The 22,996-nt window shown below is 48.6% G+C and overlaps 1 protein-coding gene across 4 annotated transcripts in view; it reads right to left on the minus strand.

Moving 5' to 3' along the window:
* STK32B (serine/threonine kinase 32B) overlaps positions 1 to 22,996 on the minus strand; it is a 334,464-nt gene that overhangs the window by 101,198 nt on the left and 210,270 nt on the right. For all 4 annotated transcript variants that reach the window (XM_090035573.1, XM_090035574.1, XM_090035571.1 and 1 more), the window contains 2 exons: positions 22,210 to 22,247; positions 5,306 to 5,395 (listed from right to left, as the gene is read on the minus strand). In XM_090035573.1, coding sequence (XP_089891699.1) covers positions 5,306 to 5,395; positions 22,210 to 22,247 — 128 coding nt within the window. The remainder of the gene's footprint in view (positions 1 to 5,305; positions 5,396 to 22,209; positions 22,248 to 22,996) is intronic.

Here is a 22,996-nt window from a genome sequence, read left to right on the forward strand (position 1 = left end):
TGCAACAGGGGACAAGCAGGAGTCAGCTCCAGGCATACTTGCAAGACTTTGAAACTATGCATACAAGGAATGCTCCTGGCTAGATTTACCAGTTACCCCAACAGAAGACTGATCAAATGCATTTTGCTTTCCCTTGCACTTCACTGTGAATTGTGCCCTTACACAGATCTTTTCTTGGCAATTCCAGGATATCCTATGGATATTGAAAAAACCTCTAAACATGAACAAAACATGACCTAAAGATGGGGGTGCTTGAGCCTGCAGACAAGACTCTAAGAGGTGCCAACTTTCCAAATTATTTAATGGACCAGTCAATTGAGAATCTAATCAGTACATTTCAGGACCAGTATTCTTAGCTGGTTTGCTGCTGATAATTTTAATGGGCAGCCAATCTTTATTCCAAATAACATTACACTGCCGTTAAAAGCCATATATTTGTCTCTAAACCAAATCTCTGAGCCTCCATTTTTCTCCTGACAACTTTTATATTTGTTGTGCAGTTTCATATAGCATTCTGCAGCTTCTTGATTTTACAAAAAATAGGATTCCTATAACATTCAAACTGATTATCAAATTAAACAACACAGAACATTCTGTAGTGATTTAACTTTCCATTTACATATTTACATAAATAGAAACATTGATTTTTAATTTATTGGAAGATCCTACAGGATCTTCAGCATTCAGGTGCCTTGCTGAAGTATTTAAGCAATAATAATTTGCATATCTAATGTATATTGCTAGCAAAATTAGTTAGGACCCTATTCAGGCAAAAGGGGATACTAATTTGTTTACACAAATGCAAAACTGTAGTCCTAAAATATTGTTTATTTTTATTTAATTTGGTACAATATATACTCTGAAGGAAAATGGCCTTGTATGTAAAGCATAAAGACAGTTGTGGTTTTCCCAATTTATTTCTAATAATAACAACCATTTTGACAGTGTTTTCTATAAAACAAAATGTTACATATGAGCAAAGAAACTTAAGTGAATTTTCATGAAACAAAGATTGTGCATATTTTACTTATGCTGTAGGTGAGGTTTGATGGCCCTTCTGGTCTTTTTGAGGCTGATACAATAAAGGACTTAGACACCTCCCAGTTAGGCACTGTAACACCTAACTTCTAGGCACCTGGCTGACAGTATGAAATCTAAAATTCAGAGTTAGGTTCTAGCCTCCCTATATAGTCTGTAGTCTCCTCAGAAGGAAGATACAAAAAATGTAATGGGGTAATGCCTACAGTTAGCCAGTGGGAAACATTGAGCACTAGGATGTATCACTCTCAGTAGCACAGGCACTTAGAATCCAGTTTGGGCACTGACAGAAGTGACATTTCTTCTGTGATCAGCTCCTTAAAAGCACTCTACAGCTGTGCCCTGACAGAAGTGCAGAGCTGCAGAGCGCTTTAAAAGTGAGCGATCGCACAGCAAATTAACCTTCATTATCTGAGGATTTAGATGAAGGCACTCCAAAGCAGAGTGCTTTCATTAATCTGTCTGACTGGGGTTGGGCTGATGTAGTTGAGGCCACCCCTGGTGTTCTCTGTATGATGGGAGGAGGAAGCAGGGAGCTCCAATTCATTCACCCCCCTCCAGCACATGCTGGGCAACCCCCTGCCTAGAGCTCCTCCCCTCCTTTCTCCCCCTCCCGTCATGCAGACAGTACCAGATTGGAAGGCTTGTGTGTGTGTGTGTGTGGGGGGTACTGTAACTCGTGGCACTTTCTGTGAAATGCCATAGGATACAGCAGGGGGCTGAACATCTGTCAGGGCCCTATGTAGGACTTGATCCTGAGGGCTAGCAACTACAAGCATGGTATTCTTTAAAGGAAAGAAGCAGAGCTCACATGTTGTTTGTAAAATGGTTTATGGTCAAAATGGTTCATGGAACTTCTGTCCCATCTCCCTTCCCAATTCAAGTTAACTCACATGATTTGCAGCCCTGGGTGAGGTTTGATGGCCCTTTTGGTCTCTTTGAGGCTGATACAATAAAGGACTTAGACTTCTCCCAGTCAGGCAGTATAACACCCACCATACATGACTGACAGTATGGAATCTAAAAGTCAGAGTTAGGTTCTAGCCTCCCTATATAGTCTATAGTCCCCTCAAAAGGATGATACCAAAAAAAAAGAAAAGAAAATACAGTGGAGCAAGGCTGGACCCACCGCCAGGTGTCATAGAGCAGAGGTAGTAAAGTTTCTGCTCCCCAGCCTGCTTCCTGTCTGTCAGCCCAGCAGGATGAGGGCAGAGGAACAGACCCCTGCCCCCCCAGACCTCCTAACCCTGGTCAGTAAAGCAAGGGGAGGAAAAGCCCTGAAGGAGGGGGATTTTTGCTTTCTTCCCTGCAGCCCAGTGAGCAAGGCTGACATCAGCTCAGGCCCACCACCTCCCAAGCCATCTCTCTGAGGACCGGGGTGCTGAGTGTGAACACACCCCCTGGCCTGGCATCGGACCCCCGCTGGGATCTGCCCAGCATGGGGGAGAAAACCTGCACTGCAGGGCTTTTTATCTGCTTGCAGTTGGGAGTTAGGCTGAGATTCCCCCAGTCCTACCCTTTCACCGGGCTGGCTGGGGGTTGAACATTTCCCCGTGGTGGAGGCTTTTCCCCCCATACCAGGCAGACCCCAGCTGGAGTGAGGGCAGTGACAGCCTTGGGGGGCATTCCCCACACCCTGCAAGGGAAGGGGCTAGGGAAAAATTGGCTGCTGGACACATGCCCCACCTCTTATCAGCAGCAGGGGGTAGTGCCACCAGACAATCCAGTCAGGGTTATTGCTGAGTAGGGTTCAGCAGCTTTAGGAGCACCCCCAGGCTCCTGACCTGGGCCAGTACAGGCTTCTGCCTGTCTTGACCACATAAACACTGAATGTCAGTTCTGTTTGTTATCAGATCAATCTATGCAGCTTAGAAAGACCTGAAAAGGTTGAATGGATTTTGCCTTCGGCTTTTTGAACCACTATGCTTAGGCAAGGGGGCTAAATCCTGGCTAACTGCTTATTGTTTTTTGGAGTGACTTTTCATCTACTGAATCCATGCTATGCTTTTATATTATTCACTCAAATTCCCCATTACACTATGTTTTCCCATGTTTTGGATGTTGTATGCTATGAAAAATAAAGTCAGAGTCTCCAATCCAGTCAGTGATTTAATCCTCCCATTTAGAGAGCAGACAGAAGTGACAATTTTTACCCAATCTGGCCACAGAAAATAGTCTAAAGCTGTGACCAAACATAAGTGCACAGTTGCAGACCATTTAAAAACATGGCTGATGAGGTGAAAATCTGAACCCTCATTGCATGAGGGGGTCAGATGAAGACGTTTCAAAACATAATGTTTTCTGTAACTTGTGTCTGCCCGCCACCCATACTGTTGCTGTTTTCAGAATGGAAGGGAGGAAAGGGGGCAGAGAAAGTTTGGTTTGGGCTTTTTTCAGCCCCTGCTGGAGGGTGGGGAAGGTATACTGGAGTTCCACTGGGGTGAGAGAGCTCCAATTCACCCACCCCATCTTCCAGCGGGGTCTGGGGAACCCCTAGAATAAGCTCCCTCTGCTTCTTTTGCCCCTTCCCATTCTGAAAACAGTGCAGACTTGCAGGGAGAAGGGGCCATTGCTAGAGGAAACTGACTGCAAGCTCACAGTGAGCAGCTAGATTCCCATCCCTGCTTGAACGAACAGTGAACTTCTGCTTGATCTGGTGGATTGTTGTAACTGAGATAGCTTTCTGTAAAGCATTTTCAGCTACAGCAGGGAGCTGCACTTCTGTCGGTACTCTTAATTTTAGATATGCAAATAATACCATTTAAGTCAAAGAGCTACTCACATAATTAAGTGATTGGCTGGATGGGGCAACCATAAGCCATCAAGTTTCATAGTTTCATACTTAGTAGGGTCAGAAGGGACCTGAGCAGATCATCAAGTCCTACCCCTGCCATGGCAGGGAAGAGTACTGGGGTCAAACGACCCCAGCAAGGTGTTCATCTAGCCTCCTCTTAAAGACCCCCAGGGTAGGAGCCAGCACCACTTCACTTGGAAGTTGGTTCCAGATCCTAGCCACCTGACCGTGAAGTAGTGCCTCCTGATGTCTAGTGTGAATTACCCTCTGCCAGCTTGTGATCGTTATTTCTAGTCACTCCTGGTAGTGCTTGGGGGAACAGGGACTCCCCCAGTGCCTGCTGGTCCCCTCTGACTAGTTTGTAAACGGCCACTAGATCCCGCCTCAACCATCTCTTGTGGAGGCTCAATAGGTTCAGGTCCCATAGTCTCTCCTCATAGGGCCTGCCCTGCTGCCCCTTGATCATGCCAGTGGCCCTCCTCTGGACCCTCTCCATGTTGTCCACCTCCCTCTTGAAGTGCAGCACCCAGAACTGGACGCAGTACTCCAGCTGCGGCCTGACCAGTGTCACATAGTGGGGGATTATCACCTCCTTGGACCTGCTTGAGATGCATCTGTGGATGCATGACAAGGTGTGGTTGGCGTTCCTGACTATCCCCACACTGTCTGCCCATGTTCATCCTGGCATCAATGATGACTCCAAGATCCCTTTTTGCCTCTGCACTGACAAGAAGGAAGCTCCCCAGCCTGTAGGTATGGTGCTGGTTGTTCCTCCCCAGGTGCAGCACCTTGCACTTGTCGGTGTTGAATCCCATCCTATTCTCATCCGCTCACCCCCGTAACCTGTCTAGGTCTGATTGTAGCCTATTCCTTCCTTCTAGCATGCCCACATCCCCCCCACATCTTAGTGGCATCAGCAAATTTGAACAGGGTGCTTTTTACCCCCTTGTCCAAGTCAGCGATGAAGATGTTGAACAGTGCGGGCCCGAGGACTGAGCCCTGTGGAACCCCACTGCCCACATCCCTCCAGGTCGAAAATAACCCGTCCACTACCATTCTCAAGTTCTTTGGTTGTTTAATAAAACCCCAGTTTACCAATGTATGTTATCATGTGCTTAAAATGATATCAGCTCGTATTAAATGTTCTCTTCCAAGTAATAGAAATAAGAACAACATAACCAATTATGCACATCTGCCCCTTTGAGCCTTGAGATGAAATTACATCTGGTGAGTCCTGGGTTTCCTTAAGCAAAAAAATCTGATTAAAACTTTTGCAGAACCAAACCTTTTCCCAGTGTCTCCATTTCTGAAAGATGATCTCCATTGCTAATATACTTCCAGTTGCACCACAGCACACATTACAAGATGCTTACAGCTACCATGCATTTCCATCAGGCCATATTTTTTAGATACACTTCACTGAAAATTTTTTATCTTCTTTTATTTTATATTTAAAGTGGTCTTTAAACTTACCCATGTAGGGCTTAGTACCAGCCATAGAAGAAGCTTTTTCTGATCCTTTTACTATAGTCGCTATGTTAAAGTCAGTGATATGAACATGCCCTGAAATTAAACAAAATATAAATAGAAGTTAAAACAGCATGTAAGCATGAATCTCTCCTCGTTCATTTAATAGTAAAATGCAAACAAGTTAAAAGGAAGTTTTTGTACCTGTAAATGAAACTACAATACCAGTACTTCTCACAGGTAGAAAACAATGTAACTGTTGCTACCAAAATGGTGTACCAGGCTTTATGTTACACTTCAATTTTGATGCATCTTAGCCATTTTATTCCCAGTGTTAAACTTGATTTAGTGGAAACCACTAGACCTGCTTCTACCAGGAGTAGAAACTCACAATATTGTTCTTTTCTTTGTTCAGGAACACTGCTGTGCTGTGTGGAGCCTTATGTGCGGTACATGGGTACCCTTCTTCACTGATAACCAATCCTGTCTCCCACATCTTCCCAGCTTCAGATGCCTTTCAGACTATAATGACTCTTTCCTCCTGTCTTTTTGCAAGGTTTCCCAGGCAAGGAAGAAGCCCATAAGAAAGACAGTATATGAAAAAGTTAAATTTGTTTGATTGAATAAGCATGAAATATTATTCCAACTGGTAAACATGCTGTTAAACAATGACCCTTTATTTAACAGCAGAGTGTGGGACAAAAGATATCTAGCAGCTATAAGTAGGTGGTCTCATGCTCTGACTGGCCCAGTCCACGCATGTTTTCAATTGAGGTAATTTAGTTGGCTGGTTTAAACCTGTTCTTAGCTTTTCAGTAGAGTAATCCATTGTAGGCTGTGGTGACTAACTCTACTACATACAGCTGACAAATTTGTTTCTGACTGCAGCTTGCCTTGGGCCTACAAAACAGAATGGATGAGTCCAGAAGCACAGCTGAAACTTAGCCCTAGTCATGGGGTAAAGTGCTAGGAGGTGTAGGAAATACTATCTCTAATGGGGCTTCTGGTGCTAAAATCATGAGACAGTGAATGAAGAACTGAGAATGGTGTTATAAATGACTTGTAGACATAACACAAGCTTCTAGGTTCACAGGACCCTACATGATTGTACTTGTCACACTGCCTTAAGACTGCCACTGGCCTTTGCTTCCCCTTAAGTTTACGTGCTACCTTTCCTTGTAAATCAAAGTGACGCAGGCATCATGTTGTTTAAGATTATACCTGACTTTGCCACACTACAGAATGAGCCATAGAATAAGCTCTCTCCAAATCAATGAGACAGCTCTCTCCAAATCAAGCTGGGCTGCCTCCCCATCCCTGGTGCTAGAGTGGGCCAGGGGTGGGGAGTGCCGACTCCCCGGCCCCAGTGTGATCTAGGGCAGGGGGTGGGGAGGCAACCCAGCTTGGCTGACTTCCCACTCTGGCACGATCTAGCACCAGGGATGAGAAATCAGCCCAGCTGGACTGACTTCCCATCCCCAGACTATGGTCGAAACAGTTCGACTTTTGAAACATTTCGACTAGTCTCATTTTGTTTTGGGGCTATTTTGATGCACTTTGTTTCTCTTCGATTTTGCTGTTTCAACCTCAAGATGAGTTGAAACATTGTCAAAACAAAACAGCCACCGAAATTTCGCATGGCCCTACGGGCCAGACCGGCACCGTGCAGGAGCTGCCTCTGTGCCCCAGCAGGCAGGACCCAGTGCAGGAGGGTGGAGCAGGGCAGCTTGCATAGGAGCAGCCTTCAAGAAGAGAGTTAGGCTTGCTTTCATGCCTTTGGTCCCCTAGCATAACAAACTGTCTACCCTATCAACCTTAATTCCAGCTCTTTGTGTTTATGCAAGGGGATACAGTCTTTATTTATTTGCTCACATATAGTATATATCTGCTCCTAAATGGCTACTGCTGTTATAGAGTGTCAGCTGAATATGTGACAGAGACAACATTCCCAGGAGAACTGTTGCTGGTAAGAGGCTGTTGTTCTTCTCAGTTACTGATGCAAATGAGAGTTGACTGCACTAGGTTTTGTTTTCCCACAGAACCACAGCTTCATTCAGTGCACACAATAGACCATGGTCTGGGGATGATTTAGAATTATGCATGGAAGTTATCTCATTTGCTACACAAAAGAGCAGGGACACTAGGCCTTCCCGATTAAATGATTATATACTCTTTTGACATTTGTACAATATTTATCTGTAATCGGATTCCCCAAAATGGCTCAATTCTCTGCTGAAATCCCCCCCCCCAAATTATAGCCTGAGGCAGACATGTAGCATCAAAAACTTCAGCCCAAAGTGGCAAGGAAACGAAACAGGGTCTTTATGAGAGCCAATGTCTAGCAATTTTAACAATAGATGATGGTACCATCTCCATCTATTATCAGAGATAGTTTTAAATCACATATTAACATTGCACCCTTGCTTGATGGCTAAGTCCAATAAAAACAACCTTGTCTGTGACCTAGCCAGATTGTTTCTGCAGCAAAAGACTATAGGGAAATGGTTTCTTGAAAAAGAAAAGCACACTGCATACAATTAGCTTGTTAGGTTTGCACTCCTGATAGCAAGACATATAAGCATTTTCATATACACAACAGAATAAAAAATTGCATGTCTCTCTGCAAACTAATACGTTATTCTTCCTTTGATAGAAAAATGTTAAGGTCTGTCCCTTAAATGACAGCTTCATAAATGATCCTTCCTCTTAGCATGCAAGCATGATGGCCTGTTCTAGAAAATCAGTGACATAACACCCATTTAGATTGATTCAAATATTTGATTTACAATGAAAATTATCACTCTATTGGTGCATTGTTTTCCCTCTCTCTTTTATTAGATTTCTTTTTCATTTAGCAAAACTAAAACAGCACCCACATACGGAACAAATGTTATATATGCTTGCAGATGTCATTTGTTAAAAGCATCTTTTCATAATTTGCAAATGCAGGTATCAAATTTATTCACAATTAGTTACCGCGCAGTAATGAACATGTAGAACATGACCCAGGAGCAAATTTGCTCTTGGGTCAGCCCTGCCACTAGAAGGCTGGCCTGAGGCTAGTCCTAGGGCTCCCAGCTGGGAGCCTTTGCTGCCCCAGGGCTGGGCTGCTCTATAGCAACCCCTGCCTCAGACCTTTAAAAGCCTGCAGGCATTTTGAACCCTTGGGCACACAAGGAGGCAACCTGAGATGACTCCAGGCTTGGTGTCCCCCTGGGCAGGTCACAGGCTAGCCTCATCAGCCTGACTGCACCCCAGCACCGGTACCTGGCACCACAGTGCCATGCACCTTCCAGGCCTGCACCATCCAGGCCTACAGGCTGCTGCAAGCTGCTTCCAGCCCCCAGGCCCAGCTGCAAGCGTCTTCTGGCCAGCAGGGCCACCTTCACCTTGGGCATTCAGTAGCCCGTCCCACCAAGCTCCCTGGCTGCACCCTCCACCAGCAGCTTGGGGAGCCTGGGTCAGCACCTGGTATGCCAGCTCTGCAACCCGCCCCCCCCCCCCACCACAAGGCATGGCCAGCTATGACACCACCCATTGCCAGCAGCCCTCAGCTTGGTGCCCACCTACCACATCCACTGTTCAAGGACACCACCTGAAACCGCACGCTGTTGCCAACAGCCATGACCATGCAGAGCCACCAGCCATGCCAGCCCCAGCCAAGTGTTAAGGCCCACACTGGGGGAAGGGCCCTGCCTGCCACTGCACTTACACCTTTCCCCAGCCTCTACACCTTTCCCTGGCCTCTGCCCCAGCCCCTGCTCCTTGCCTGCGCTCCCCTATCCCTAGAGCCCTCCATATAGCACATAGAGAGGTAGAAGACAGTGCAAAACTTTATTGGGTGGCCTGTGCCCCCACAGCTAGGTGGGCCCAGGCCTCTCACATGCCAAGGAACATGTCGATGCAAGTAGCCATGTCATCTTTGACAGTGGAGGGTTGCAGGGCAGCATGGGTTTACCCCTTGTGCCATCAGAGCTCACAGTCCCATAACCAGGTGTGCAGGTGTGCCCAGGGCACCATGGCTATCATCATCAGCAGGGATGTGGGTTAGGCACCCCTCATTCCAGGCAAAAAACTCCTCCTGACCAGAGCATGCACAGCAGGGGCACACTTGGGGTGCAGTGGCAGCATGGGGGGGGTAGCCCCAGGGCACCACCCCCAAGAAGACCCCTGTGGGCTGACAGGCAGCTCCTTGTCTCAGTCATCTGGGAGTCTTGTGCCCCCCACACCCTGGGCACCATTGGCAGCATAGGAGAGCAGCTGGCCTGCAGGAGGAGGGGAGGGGAAGTAGGATCTGGAGCCACGGCAGCATGTGCTGCCAGGAGCCTGTCCTGTCCTGTCTTGTTCTACCCTGGGAACAGGGTGGGGGAGGCCGACTGCCTGCATCCAGCACCCAGCAGCCCACTGGCTCCAGGAGAGTGTGCAGGGATGCTAGGCTCAGCCAGTGGCTGGCTGGGCCCAGGTCTGCCTGTCCAACATACCACGGTCCCTGGACACCTGTGAATGCCCAACCTCCAGTTTGGGCCCAGGCACTGCACAGCCCCTGGTACAGAGCATCTTATTGCTGAATTGTTGCCAGCTTACATAAGCAGCTTCTTTCTCATGGCTGTACAGCAGGGGTGGGCAAAATATGGCCTGCCAGGCCCTTCTATCCAGCCCACGGGACCCCTAAAAAATTTAGAAAATATTTATCTGGCCCTGGCTGCCTGTCAAAAATGACAGGAGCCAAGGGCAGTAGGAGCCAGGGGAAGCCACAGCAGGATTCTGCAACAGCAAGGCCCAGCCGGCCCTGTCCCACCCAGCTGGAAGCCCGTACCTAACAGAGGCATCTGGCCTGAGACCGTGGGGCTGTTCATGCCTCCCTGTGTCAGAGCTGGAAATTCAGGTAAGGGGCGGGGCAGGGAGGCAGGGGAGGACTTCGGGCAATCACCCCCGTCCTCGGGGCCAAGCCAGCTCCTGCTAAGGCCAGCAGTCCGGCTGTGCACCTGGGAGTGTGGCCCTTCCCCATGGCTGTGCTTCCTGGTGCAGCTGCTTGGAACCTGCATGGAGCTATCCTACATCTCCATCATATCACTGCTGCCTCTAGGTGGCCCTGTGGGGCAGTGGTGTCAGTGCAGAGCAGACACAGGGCAACCCTGCATGGGGTTCAAGTGGCTGCACCAGGAAGCACTGGCAGCAGGAGGGGGAGAAACTGCTTTTCCCCGACGCTGAGCAGCAGTTTGTCCCACACCACCGCTGCTCAGCCTGGGCCCCAGCACTGGCTCCAGGCTCACCCTTTGGGGCTGAACTGTGGCAGCAGGAGCTGGGCAGAGACTGCTGCTCAGTGCATGGGAAAGCAGCCCCTCTCCTTTGCAGCCAGACAGTTTTTGCTGTGGCTGCCCAGAGCCTGTGCCACGCTAGGCTACACTGTGGCTTCTTCACCACCACCTGTGAGCTGCCCTGCAGCTGCTGCACACTGTCACTGCTGCCATGCTGGGCAGCCCAGAGGCAGCGGTGAAGGGCAGATCAGGTGCTATGTGGGCTTTGGGTAGCTGCAGCAAAAACTGCTTGGTTATGACAAGAGGGATGCACATTCCCCCATGCTGAGCTGCTGCTGATACTCAGTCCTGATGGGTAAGCCCAGAGCCAGCATGGGATGCACAGTGTCACGGCTTGCACGTGTTGGTCCCCACCACTACTGCTGCATGCCCTGGGATGGCAAGACGTGCCATGGCCAGGCAGTGCAGAGCGGCTGTGGTACGTGCTGGGGCTGTGCTATTGGCAGTAGTAGGGAGGTGCCACAGGGTGCTCAGGGCTGTTTCAGGGTGGGAGATGAGTGCTGATTGGCTCAGGTGGGCACACACAGGGGGTTCCCATGAACATCCCGCATACCTTCAAGACCTTCCTACAAGCCCTACAGCCACACCCTCCCACACACACCATCACACACCCCACAAATATCATCCCCACAAACTCCCCATATCCACCCACACACAGCTCCCCACAAACCCCACACCCACCCACCCATACCCCCAACACCTCTATGCACCCCACACACTACACAAAAGTAAGACTGCATTTTGAGCTATTATGCAATCACTTCTACATATACAGCACAAACACACACAAAACAAGACAATTAAAAAAATTAAATTAAAATATATTATTACAGGTGTCTGATTTTTAGTAGATAATATTTTTTTCTGTTCTAAGATGGCAAACCCTCTTCCCCAAAGAAGTTGTTTGAGGGGCAAGAGGAGGGTCTTCTGGTGGCAAAGATCAGAGCTTAGGTGTGGGACTTCTGGTCCCAAGAAGGTGACCAGGAGGCAGGGCACCTGTCAAGAGGCAGGGCTACCCATGTGGCCCTTGACAGCTTACCAAAACTCAGTAAATGACCCTCTGCCCAAAATAATTGTCCACCCCTGCTCTATGGAGTCTGCAGCTGCATGTGGGAGAGGCCATGCTTGGCAGCTGCAATGTGGCCTAAGGGATCCTGCAGATGCACTGGCGCTACTAAAGGACAACCCTGGACAGAATCCTTCTCCTGGACCACCTGGTTATGGCATTGGGGGACTGGCTGGTGGACTCTTGGGCCTGGCAAGTGAAGGTCATGGCCCACCAGGACAGGTGCTGGGTGGAAGATGTCACTCACAAGGACACGTGGGACTGGCATGAGGAGGCATGGGACTGGGCAGACCATGAGTTCTGGGTGCAGCTCCTGGCCCTAGAGCACAAGAGGGCAGAGGCACTGTGGGAGCAGACTGCAGTCCTGGGTAGGGCAGTGCAGGCCACAGATGATGACTGCCAGGTGCTGGACACTGTTCTGGTCTCTGACCCTAGGCTCCACCTGCCCCCTGGCAGCCACCCTCCCTCCATTCAGCAGCAGATCCCAACCTGGGCCTGGGAAGAGGTCCTGCAACACCTTCAGCAGCCAGGAGCCCCTGCCCCCAACTATGCCCTTGTTCTGGTGGCACCCAGCCCCCTGCCGGGGCCCAGGCCTGCTGCTTGCACTGGCTTCATGCAGATATGGTGCTGGAGTTATCTGCAGTGGGGTCAGGACTTCACCCAGGACACCAGCTGCCAAAGTGGGAGCCACCTGCAGTGGAAGGGCTCTGTTTATTGGGGAGGGAGGGCGGAAAAGGTTTTGGTTGATGTGAGGGGGAATAAAAACATGTCCTTCTGAGATGTATCTGCAGTAAGCATGGTGCTTGCAGTGGGAAGGTCCATGGGCAGTGCTGTAGTCAGTCTAGAGTGGGGACTGCTGGGGAAGGTGGTTGGCCAGTGCCTCCCACACCTGCCCCTGCTCGTGCCCTGACCCTGGCCACTGCTGGTGAGTGTGTGGCTCTCCGGGGGCCTTGTCAGGGATGGACTGCCACTGCCATCCCAGGTGTTGCTGCCACTGCCAGTCATCCTCTGCGCACTGCACTATGTCTTCCCAGGTCTCATGGAAGAGCTCTCCTCTGGACCTCAGGTCATCCTGAAGGCATCTAGTCACTGCTAATTGTCCCAGGTGTGCTGGACAATGTGTTGTCACCAGTTCTGGCTGGCCTGGCAGGCTCAGAGGCAGAAGGGCTGGAGGCCCAGGAAGGCGATGGTGGCTCCGGTGGTGGCATCATGGGGCCCATCATTGGTGTCCCTGTTAGGGTCCAGCCAGACTAATGGAGTCAAGGCAGCAGGTGTGCATTGGCAGCCCTAGGACAGCACGTGGTGGGCGGGCAGGCAGTCGCTGCACATGGGGGAGCTGGGAGGGGTGAGATGGCCATGGGCTGGCTGGTGGTCAGTGCAGTGAGCCACCAGGGCCAGCATGGCAGCCAACAGGAGCCTGGGGCAATGATTGTCACTGTGAGGGGCAGAGGCAGGAGCAACCATGGCACAGAGAGGCAGAGGCATTGCTGTGTGCTGTCCCTGAGCTGGGTACACTGCTCCTGGCCAGGGAAGTGGCCGGCCAGAGAGCAGCAGGTGGGGCTGCTGGCTGCTAGCAGCAGTGGTCGGAGCCTGGAGCTCTCCTTGGTGGTGACAGGGGCCCACTGCAGGGCCCTGGGAAGAAGGAGCAGATTGGCAGGAAATTTGCTCCTGCTTCCCTGTCCATGTAGATTCCTGCGCAGCACTGTTTATTCATGAGTAATTTACTTGCGAGTAAACAGATGCTGCAGCAAACACACATGTAGATAAACCTGCTGAGATCCACTAGTCACTCAAAGCCCAGCATCACCAACTCCAAATATTAGAAAGGCATTAGCCAGGTATCAGAACATTATTATTGCTTTAAAATCATGATTTTTTTTTTTAATCCACTAGATTAAGTTTTTTTCATATTCCTGTTTTTTTTTAGCCTCTGGTTTACACACATGCACGTTCTTGTTCAAAAGAGTCTAAACCCTATTAATTGGATTCTTCACCACCAAGCAATCTGATAATTCAAATGAATGTAGCTAGACAAAAGCATTATCAAGGTTGGAAGATGGAAAAGGAGTGAAACCATCTACCAGTGGGATTCAGGATGATTTATTAGATTTATTAGAAGAGTTTTTTTAATACAGAAAAAGCTGTTCTCGAGTCTTAAAGCCAATTTCTAGTAATTCTCATCACTCAAGTGATGAGAACCTTGTGCATGACAGAAAGAAGGTTCTCATAACTTATTACAGAATTTGAGGTATGCTGCTGGGAATCCCAGAGATACATATATAGGGTAGCTAATAGGGCTGTGTGAAATTTCGCCAGCTGTTTCAATTCAACACTGTTTCGACACATTTTGAGCTGGGGTGATGGGGTGGGAGGGTCCCCCATGCACTCTGTGACGGATCTGGAAGTGGATTGAAAGTACTTCTGGTCCACTTTCTGGTCTGCCACCGAGCACAAGGGCGGCTCCCCCACATTTCTGTGGGATGCTCTATCTGCCCCACCATCGCAGTGTTCAAGAGCCATGCCTGGTACCTTGAGGTACGTAGAAAAAACATTTAAAGCTGTGTCTATGGCCAAAGCACTGATTCTCCAAATCAACATGGAATCTTCAGATTCAGATACAGCCAAATCGAATTGGGACAGTAATTCAAACCAACTCAAATCACTGTCCCCCATTTGGCTGAATCCAAATCCGAATCAAATACAGCCTGTTTTGCACACCCCTAATATTTATGTTGCAGTCTTCTCAAAACAGGGACTTTACACAGCCAGTTAAGAGGTGGGGAAAGAAAAAGTAAAAGCGAAAAAATGAAATCTAGTAAAATTTGGCAAATACTACTTGGGGTTCAAATTCACAACATGCCAGTAACAGAATCCACAACACGAAAGTCCTCCATCTTACAAGAGTGTAAAGTAAGGGCGGCTGAGGTGGGCCCTAAATATGTGCTAACCATTCTTTTTTTCCTGGAGGAAAGTCTTCTGCCACATCCTTCATTCTTATTCAATGCTGATTGACTCTCGTTCTTCTTCCTCACTGATCACCAGATAGCTAGTAGATAAAAAACTAGGTAAGTCAGTGTGTGGGAAGATCTGGTTGGGGGGGGATACTGAACGTGGGGTGAGCAGAGAGACACCCCATGATTTTAAGGCACCATGTGGTCTGTGTATCCTTGACTTTTACAGCCTGGGTGGGGCATGTGGCATTGCCAGAATCATGGGGCATCAGCTGAAAGCCCCTAGACAATTCAAAATTCTGGAGGTGACCTGAGCAGCTGAGCAGCTGAAGTGGAAGCAGGGGCCCAAAGCCTCTGAAGTGAGAGTGAGAACCAAACACCAGACACTGCACCCTCATGTGCCTACCACTGCTTCCATCCATCCAGTCATCCTTCCAGCATTCCCCCCACTCCTTTACAGCCAGATCCACAGACCTGAACAGGTACTGCCATGGACCATGGATGAACAGGCACTGCCATGGACCATGGATGAGCAGTTTACCCTCAACAGCCAGCATGGGGATGTAGGTGGAAGTTTGGGGAAATAAAGGATCCCATCGCCATCTGGGCTGAGAAGGACATCCAGTGCTAGCTCCAGAAAGGGCACCAAATCAGAAATGCGTTCAAGCATATCACTCAGGAGATGCAGGCAAGAGATCACAACAGAGATTTGGAGCACTGTCTTACCAAACCACATTGATGAGGACACATTATTATCACGTGCTTGAAATTAGAAAGTGGTCTCTGGGCTGGCAGCAAAGCATGCTATTTTACAAGGACCTATCTCATTTCCTCACCAAAAACAGGGCAGCTGTCCTCCCTACCATGCCCATTGAACAAGGGGTGTTCTGGAGGAGTTGCTTGCAGGGACCCAAGCAGAGGAAGAGGAGGTGGAGGGTTGCCCTGTGACACTGTTCCCCATGCAGGGGCTGTGACTATTCTGGACCAAGTCCTATCATATGTCTTTGCACACCTGCCAGAGATGTGGGGTGAGTATCTGCCCCACCCCTTCCCAGTACCAGCACAGAAATTGCTGTGCTGGCACGACCTGCAGGATTTGCAGCCAGTTCTCACAACACTTCTAATGAGTCAGGCCACACACAAGGATACTATGCAACCCTGAATGGTAAGGTTTGCACCAGCTCCATGCAACCCTGATAGGGACTAAAGTCCTGGGGGAAACACAGAGCCCCTGATGGGTGGGGCGGGGAGAAGAAAAGGGTAGCAGGGGGAGCCAAGGCTGCCACAGGCCACCCCCTGTGGCCACAGCCCCCCTTAGGCCATTATGGCCAAAAAGCCCACAAAGGGGTTGGGGCCAGAGTGGGGGCAGGAATGCTGGGGCATAAGGGAAGGATGAATTGCCCACTTTCCCCCCACTCCCTCCCTCCCTGCTGAAGCCTGGAGCCCAGCCAAGGCACCAAGTCACCCTTGCACCACTGCTCTGGGGTGCTTAAAGGAGTATGGCCCATTCAATTGGATCATAAATCTGCATAATTGACATGTCCTTGCCACTTCTCTCAGAGCCATGATGTGCTCCATGGGAGACTGGAGCCTAAACACAGACATCCTGAGCACTCCCCACAAAGCACTCATGGAAAGGCATTTATAGAGTGTATTGAGCTTATCAGGCAAATGGATAAACAGCAGGTTTGGCAGACAGCAGCCCCAGGTCAAGGACTGGAGATACCATGTATCTATGTCTGACAACCACTGCAGGAATGAGAAAAAAAAATCCTCCCTTGCAGGCATGGTTGATGAACTCAGACTGGTGGAGCGGTGGAGCATCCCACAGGAGAGTGTATGTGGGGGGTGTTGTAACCAGCTGGGATTGGGTGGGGGGTGGGTTGCAGCTGCCCAGGCACTCTGGCCGGTAGTGGGGAGGCTGCAACCCCCTCACCACAGCTGGCCAGCTGCAAGTCCCCTAACCCAGTTCCCATAAGATGCTCCACCACCCCACTGGTCTGAGTTCACCAGCAGCACCTGACCCCTTGTCAAAAAACTCCCAGACCTCCCTCCTTCTCTTCCTCCATGCCTCCCTCCCACTCTTGGAAAGTGACAAATGTGATGGAAGGATTCCCACACGGGGATCATTATCTCAGCGGCTTGGCTCTCACTGCCAGGGTGACTCCTGGGTTGCTGAACAGACTGGCAAGCAGCCCAACAGTACTTTTTCCCCTTCCCTCCCCTCCCCTCTGATCCTATCCATGGGTGAATTCCAATGGGTTCTTGCTGATTCTGATTCTCGTGGCACTGGCACTTGCTGTATTGACCAACCAGAGCAATCCCCAACCTATTTCCCAGTCTGTCCAGCCCTGTTAGCACAGGCACTGATCCCGGTGCTGCCAGACTAGCCATGGACCCACAAAGGATCCCCCTGCCCCTTCCTCTGCTTGAAGGTCAGGTGCCTGCCCCCCACCTCTCTTGCCCTGCTGCACCCCTGTCACCCAGACAGCTTCTCCCAATACCAATAGGCACCTGCCCCACCTCACACACCCATCCTCTCCACACACACACATACACACACAGAGCTCCCTGGTGTGGTAATAAATTTAACTGGACTCTTAACTTGACTAAGAAAACAGACAGAGACTAGAGGTGCTGATGCTGCTTATTTCAATTAAATGTTCTAAGATAAGGAATCCTGCATGCCTTGTTTTGTCTTGATATATTACTCTGTGTATGGATGTTAAGTTTATTTTTCTCTCTGAGAAACCAGAAACTGATAACTATTTCTATAAGTACAATGTTTCACTCTTCTTTAAGTAAACTGCCTGTATGTCTGTGTGTGTGTTAGACCAGTGATTTCCTGTCCAAGGTCGTATTTTTTCTCTCTCTGCTTTAAGAATAAATACACTTGTAAACTTATAGAGTTTGAGAAATCCTTTGAAACAGATGAGTGGGTGATTCCCCTTGCTGTCTGGAATTCTCTCTGTGATCACAGTATAGTCCTAAATAAAGAAAAGCTGGCTCTGTCAGTTCTGATTCAACCACAATGTGGAGTTTAATTTCTTCCACACTGGACAGTCCCCAAACTCTGGACCTCTAACCGCTGGACCCCACAGTCTTACTTGTATCCAGCTGCTGGGACTGCTCCCACCACCCTCCCTGGCTGCATGCCAGCCACGTGCACCCACTGCCTCCAATCACCCTCCTCCTGCTCCCACCAGTGGACAGGATCAAAATCCCAGACATTTTTTCATATTTAAAAAAAATGTCCAGATGGAGATTAGATGGTCCAAAAAAGGGACATGTCCAGGAAAACCTGGATGTATGGAAAGCCTAGTTAAATACCTGCTGAGCAAAGCCCCCCCAAGTGGTTCTGGCCAGACCTGAAGGGGTGAAGAAGCACTCAAAGTGGGCCAGAAAGGGCAGCCTACCAGCTCACCAGGCCAGATGGTTGCTAGGGTAGCTTCTGGCAGCAGAGACTGGTGACCCCAGCTCATTCACTCTCCACCATGAGGCCTGGGAGTGGTGTAGCCTTGACAGGAATTGATAACTTGTGGGCTTGGACCAGCTGCCTGATACGAGGCCTGTGAGTCTGTGGTCCTTGAAGACACAGCCTTGGAAGCCAAGGGGCCAGAGGTTCTGTATGGGAGGGCCAGCGGTCTTCAGTGTTCCCTGCAGCCCTCCATGGATGCTTCCTGGCCCACAGCTCTCTCAGACAGTCATTGGGTCCAAGATCACACAGCTATCCAGCTCTTACATGGAAAAGTCCCTGGTCTTGATTCCAGACCTGTGAAAGTGGGATGTCAGGTCAAAAGCCCCTGGCCCCATTCCCCTCTCCAAGGTTTCATGTTTGTTGAGTTCAGGCCCTGCAGTGTTCTACCTGACCTCAACCCCCCGTCAAGTTTCTGATGCCCTGTTATCAACCCCTCTCCTGCCCAAACCCACTGCTGCCAAAGGTTTGCTGTTTTGTGTGAATTAGGAGGAGGGACCAGGCTGAGACACAGACAATGTTCAACAGGCTTTCTTTATTAAACACAGAGAAAATCTGGCAACCACAACATTTTAAACTAAGGCACACATCTTCCTCATGCCACATTCTCCTGCACCCCAGTGTGTGCCCCTGGGAGTGGGGATTGGGGAAGGAGAGGAGAAGGGGAATGGTGCCCAGGCAGCCTGGGCTGTGATATGGGGCCAGAGGGGTCCAGGAAAGGTGACCCAGGCCTGGTGCCAGGGTGTGGGCACTGAAAGCCCTCCAGCCCTATTCATCCATGGAGGGCTCCTGGCTTATGTGGGTGAGAAGGTAGTCAGCCAGGGCTGCGTGGATCCGGATAGTCAGCTACTGTGTTGGGCCAGAGCCAACAACATGGTCAGAAGGATCACTCTCTCCCCCATCCCTGCACTGCGTTGTGTGTGCTTGTGGTTCCAGGCCTGGTCCCTAGCTGAAGTGCTCTTTCTGGAAGTTCAGCTGCCCCCTATAGGTCTTCATGAGCCATGGCAGGAGGGGATAGACCAGGCCCCCAATGAGGATTCAGTGACATCACTTATGATGAAATCGGGGACTCCAGAAGCATAGTACCCGCTCTCTATCACCCGAGGGAACAGGGAGTTGTGCATGAGGTGGGCACTGTCCTCGTTGGCTGCTTGAAAGTCAGTGGCTCAGTCATGACCTGGATGCCTGGGTTCTGTGTGTGTGGGGGGGAAGGGGTGCACACACACAGAACCCAGACATCATGTACACTCACACACATGCACACAGAACCCAAATATCTGGGGGAAAATGCAGACAGATCCCAGGTGTCTGGGACACACACACACACACACACACACACACACACACACACACCCCCGCCCCCAGAGCCCAGGCCTCCAGGACACACATGCAGGAAGTGCACTGGGTGGGCATGCACAGGGTGGCTGCCTGATGGCTCATGGCCACGACGAGCCACCGCTGCATCTGGTCCGGGCAGGGGCTGTGACATCCCCACCAGCCAACCAGGGGTGGCTTGGCCATTTGGCTCTCCTTGGAAGTCCTCAGCAACCCAGGGAGGCCACAGAACACACTGGGAGGTGCGTGAGAGGCCCCCTATCTGCTGCACTTGGGCCATGCAGGCAGGCCCCAGCCCCCCACCCCCTAAGGACTAATGTGTTCTTATTTCTCCCAACCTAAATGGGGGCACTTAGAGTAAAGTTCAAAAGCTAGAGCACTTCCATCATGGGCTTCTTGAATGCCTGTACTTAACCTAAATGTTTAGTTTAGTTTAATCTAGTTTCAGCCAACACAATCACTCAAATGAGGTCTAAGTAATCTAAAAGGAAAAAAACAACCCCTCAGCCATAAATTTTGTGCATGCTGAATTCAGTAATAGCTGACTTTATGAATCTTAATAATAAGGAGAAGGTCAAGAATGGAGGAAATTGGTTTAGTACTTTTGAGACCAGGGTTAAAAAAGTTCAGGCTTATTCTATAGGATTTTCTGTTACACTTCTTTGCTCTGCTCACACTAACTCTTAAGGCAGACAAGGTTCCTTGGGTAAATTTGATAACTTTTATTAGACCAACCCAAACAGTTGGAAAAATTCTTAGCAACTCTTAACACACTCAGCCTGCCCATAGTTAGCAGCCTGCTATTAGATGGAAGCTGACTATGCCTTTAAATACTTTAAATACTGGGAAGAAAAATAGCTTCATTTAAGCTTCTAAAGCTTCAAGAAGTCTAGCAAACTTCATTATGAGGAAGATGACTAGGTCTAGGCTATATGACCTAATGGCATATAGGAAACATCTAAGGTGCAAGAATTCCTGTTTCTTATTCCTCTTAATAGCTGGTTGATTAATCCAGCCAAAGTGATCATTTGTGATTGTGAAGGGCCATGATTATATCTTCATTTGAGACAGTTTGTGCTCTAAGGAGTGCTGGCATGAAGTAATATTCTGAGGATTTGAAGCAAGGGGATGCTTGGCCACCTTGGTCAGCTTAAGAGTTTCTGAACCTTTCAGTATCTGGGCTACCTGGGTCAGCCTCTTCTGCTATAACACACCGGCCACTATCAGTATCCATTGAAATAATAGCACCAGTAGAGTTGTCAGAGGAACCTCTATTGAAATAAGTTAATTTTGTACTGAAATTAACCTTGATAGGAGACAAGGAAAGATGAGGGCAACCACATTCAAAAGCTGTCCATCTGAGATTTGATATGCTTATTGTCACATTATTTCTTATTGCCTTTGACAACTCTAATTCACCTAAGACTTAAATATAAGGCATTTCTATTTCTTGCTTATTTGCTGATACTAATATCTTAGGAATATTAACACCTACGTGCCTGCAACTTGTTACTAAATATATGCCTACATACTTAAAAACTTGCATGTTATTCAGCTGTGTTGAATTCATTATTCAGAGGGTCAAATTCCAGGGTTTTGTAGCATTATTTGTTAAGCAACTGTAACTTATGGGTGCCTATCCATGTGCAGTGAGGTTGTTTCAACGTGGTTCAGTTAATCAAGTCTGCTGGAGCGTAGCAGTTACCGTGCTCCAGCAGACTTCAGCATCATGTGTATCAGTATCCCTGCACTGAAAATGGTGGTGTGGGCGCTTTAACTAAATCTTATTCTACAAGCTTTAGATAAAATGCCCCTGCTGCCATTTTTCACAGCAGGGATGCTGATACATGTGACACTCCGAGCACTTTAATTAGAGTAGCTCTTAGTCTTTGCAGTAGCAAAAAGATATAAATATTGATATAGTAATGTTTAAATACAAGCAAACAGACAAAGGATTTTCATTGAAGACAGTGCTGTTAATACCCATATTAGAGGGGCATAGTTGGTATATCTGAGATATAGCAACTGTATAATTAAGAGTTGTTCGACAGACCTGGGGACAGGTACTTGATGCCTGAAAACTTGTCTAACAGCTCTCCCAACTATACAGTTGGTTCAATAAAAGACATAAAAAATACTTGCCTCTTGAACACTCCTTAGATCATCATGGCTACAACAATACTCCAACCCTACTAAGCATATTAGAAAACTTACTTTGTTACCTTACCATCTTAAATTTCACTGTAATATAAGCTAGCTCTATAGATTTTTTGTAGAGACTTGGGATTAAGTTTCCGAAGTTGGCTGTCTAAATCTAGGAACCTAATTCCAGATCCAGGCGCTTATTTAAAAATTGCTTGATTGTTCCTTATAGATCCTGAGAACTTCCAACAGCTATGGAAGTGGGACTATAGGTATATACTACTCCTCAAAAATCATACCTTTTTTATTTATGGAGATTTAGGGATCTGACTTCAGACACCCATGCTTATGAAAATTACTTTTTCAAGTGATATTTCATCCTCCTCCTTTTTACTGAATTATGCATTTCTGTAAATGTTTACTTTCTGATAGGGTCTACCATGTGGCTAAAGGTGATTTCCTCTGAAGTTTATCAAGACAATTCACAAGTCAGATAGACTGCTACAGAAAGAGACACCAAATTTGGGATACAAACCCAGTGTCACACAGTACTGATCAGAGTCACCTGAACAGCTCATGAGGCCATGGAAATCTTTGGAACAAAACACTGAGTAGCAACTTACCATGTTCATCCAGCAGTATGTTGTCAGGTTTGATATCCCTGTAAAATAAGAAATGGAAATGCATTATATATGTATGAAATGGATGCTTCCAAATTCTGAAGTGTCTTTTGCCTGCATAATAGAGTGGTGAAATTATACATTCAAAGGAAAGCAGCATGCAAAAGTAAATAATCTTTTTACTAGCTTGTTAGGGCACATCCAGACAAGCACAGATGTTCAGTATGCAATGCTACAGACCCATCTGCGTGTGTGCCACACATGCTGCACATGCAGGCACTCCCTGCTAGTTTGCAGCGCGGGGGGGGGGGAGGGGGGTTGGCAATTGGGAGATCCCGGTCTCAAAAAACCCTCCGTGCTTTAAAACAGCAGGGTGGTGCATGTCACTGGAAATCAGAGCCTGGTTGGCTGGAGCCATGCTCCGGCTGCTGGCCAGGCTCTGTGCTGCTGGATTGCCATAGCTGCAGCCCCGTAGGCCCTTAGGATCCCAGGGAAGGCTGCTGGGGCCAGCCCAGATGCTGGATCCCACCTGGGGAACATGTCGCAAGCCAGAGCACACGTGCATGGGTGTTTCCCCGGCACAAGCAGCAATGGCACGTATTTTACTGCTGCTGTTTGTCCCCAGGGAACCACACATTTCTGCTCATGGGGATGCACCCATAAACATGCATGCTGAAGTACATTTGAGGTGTTTTTGTTTTCACATGGTTACCACCCCAAAAAAAACTATTTTACAACATTAAGTCTAGGCTGGGAATGAAGAGTAGAGAGAGAAGGATTGCATCTCTTT

This window comes from Crocodylus siamensis, chromosome 2 (assembly GCF_052110815.1).
Source record: "Crocodylus siamensis isolate JL-2025a chromosome 2, ASM5211081v1, whole genome shotgun sequence".
Lineage (NCBI taxonomy): Eukaryota > Metazoa > Chordata > Crocodylia > Crocodylidae > Crocodylus > Crocodylus siamensis.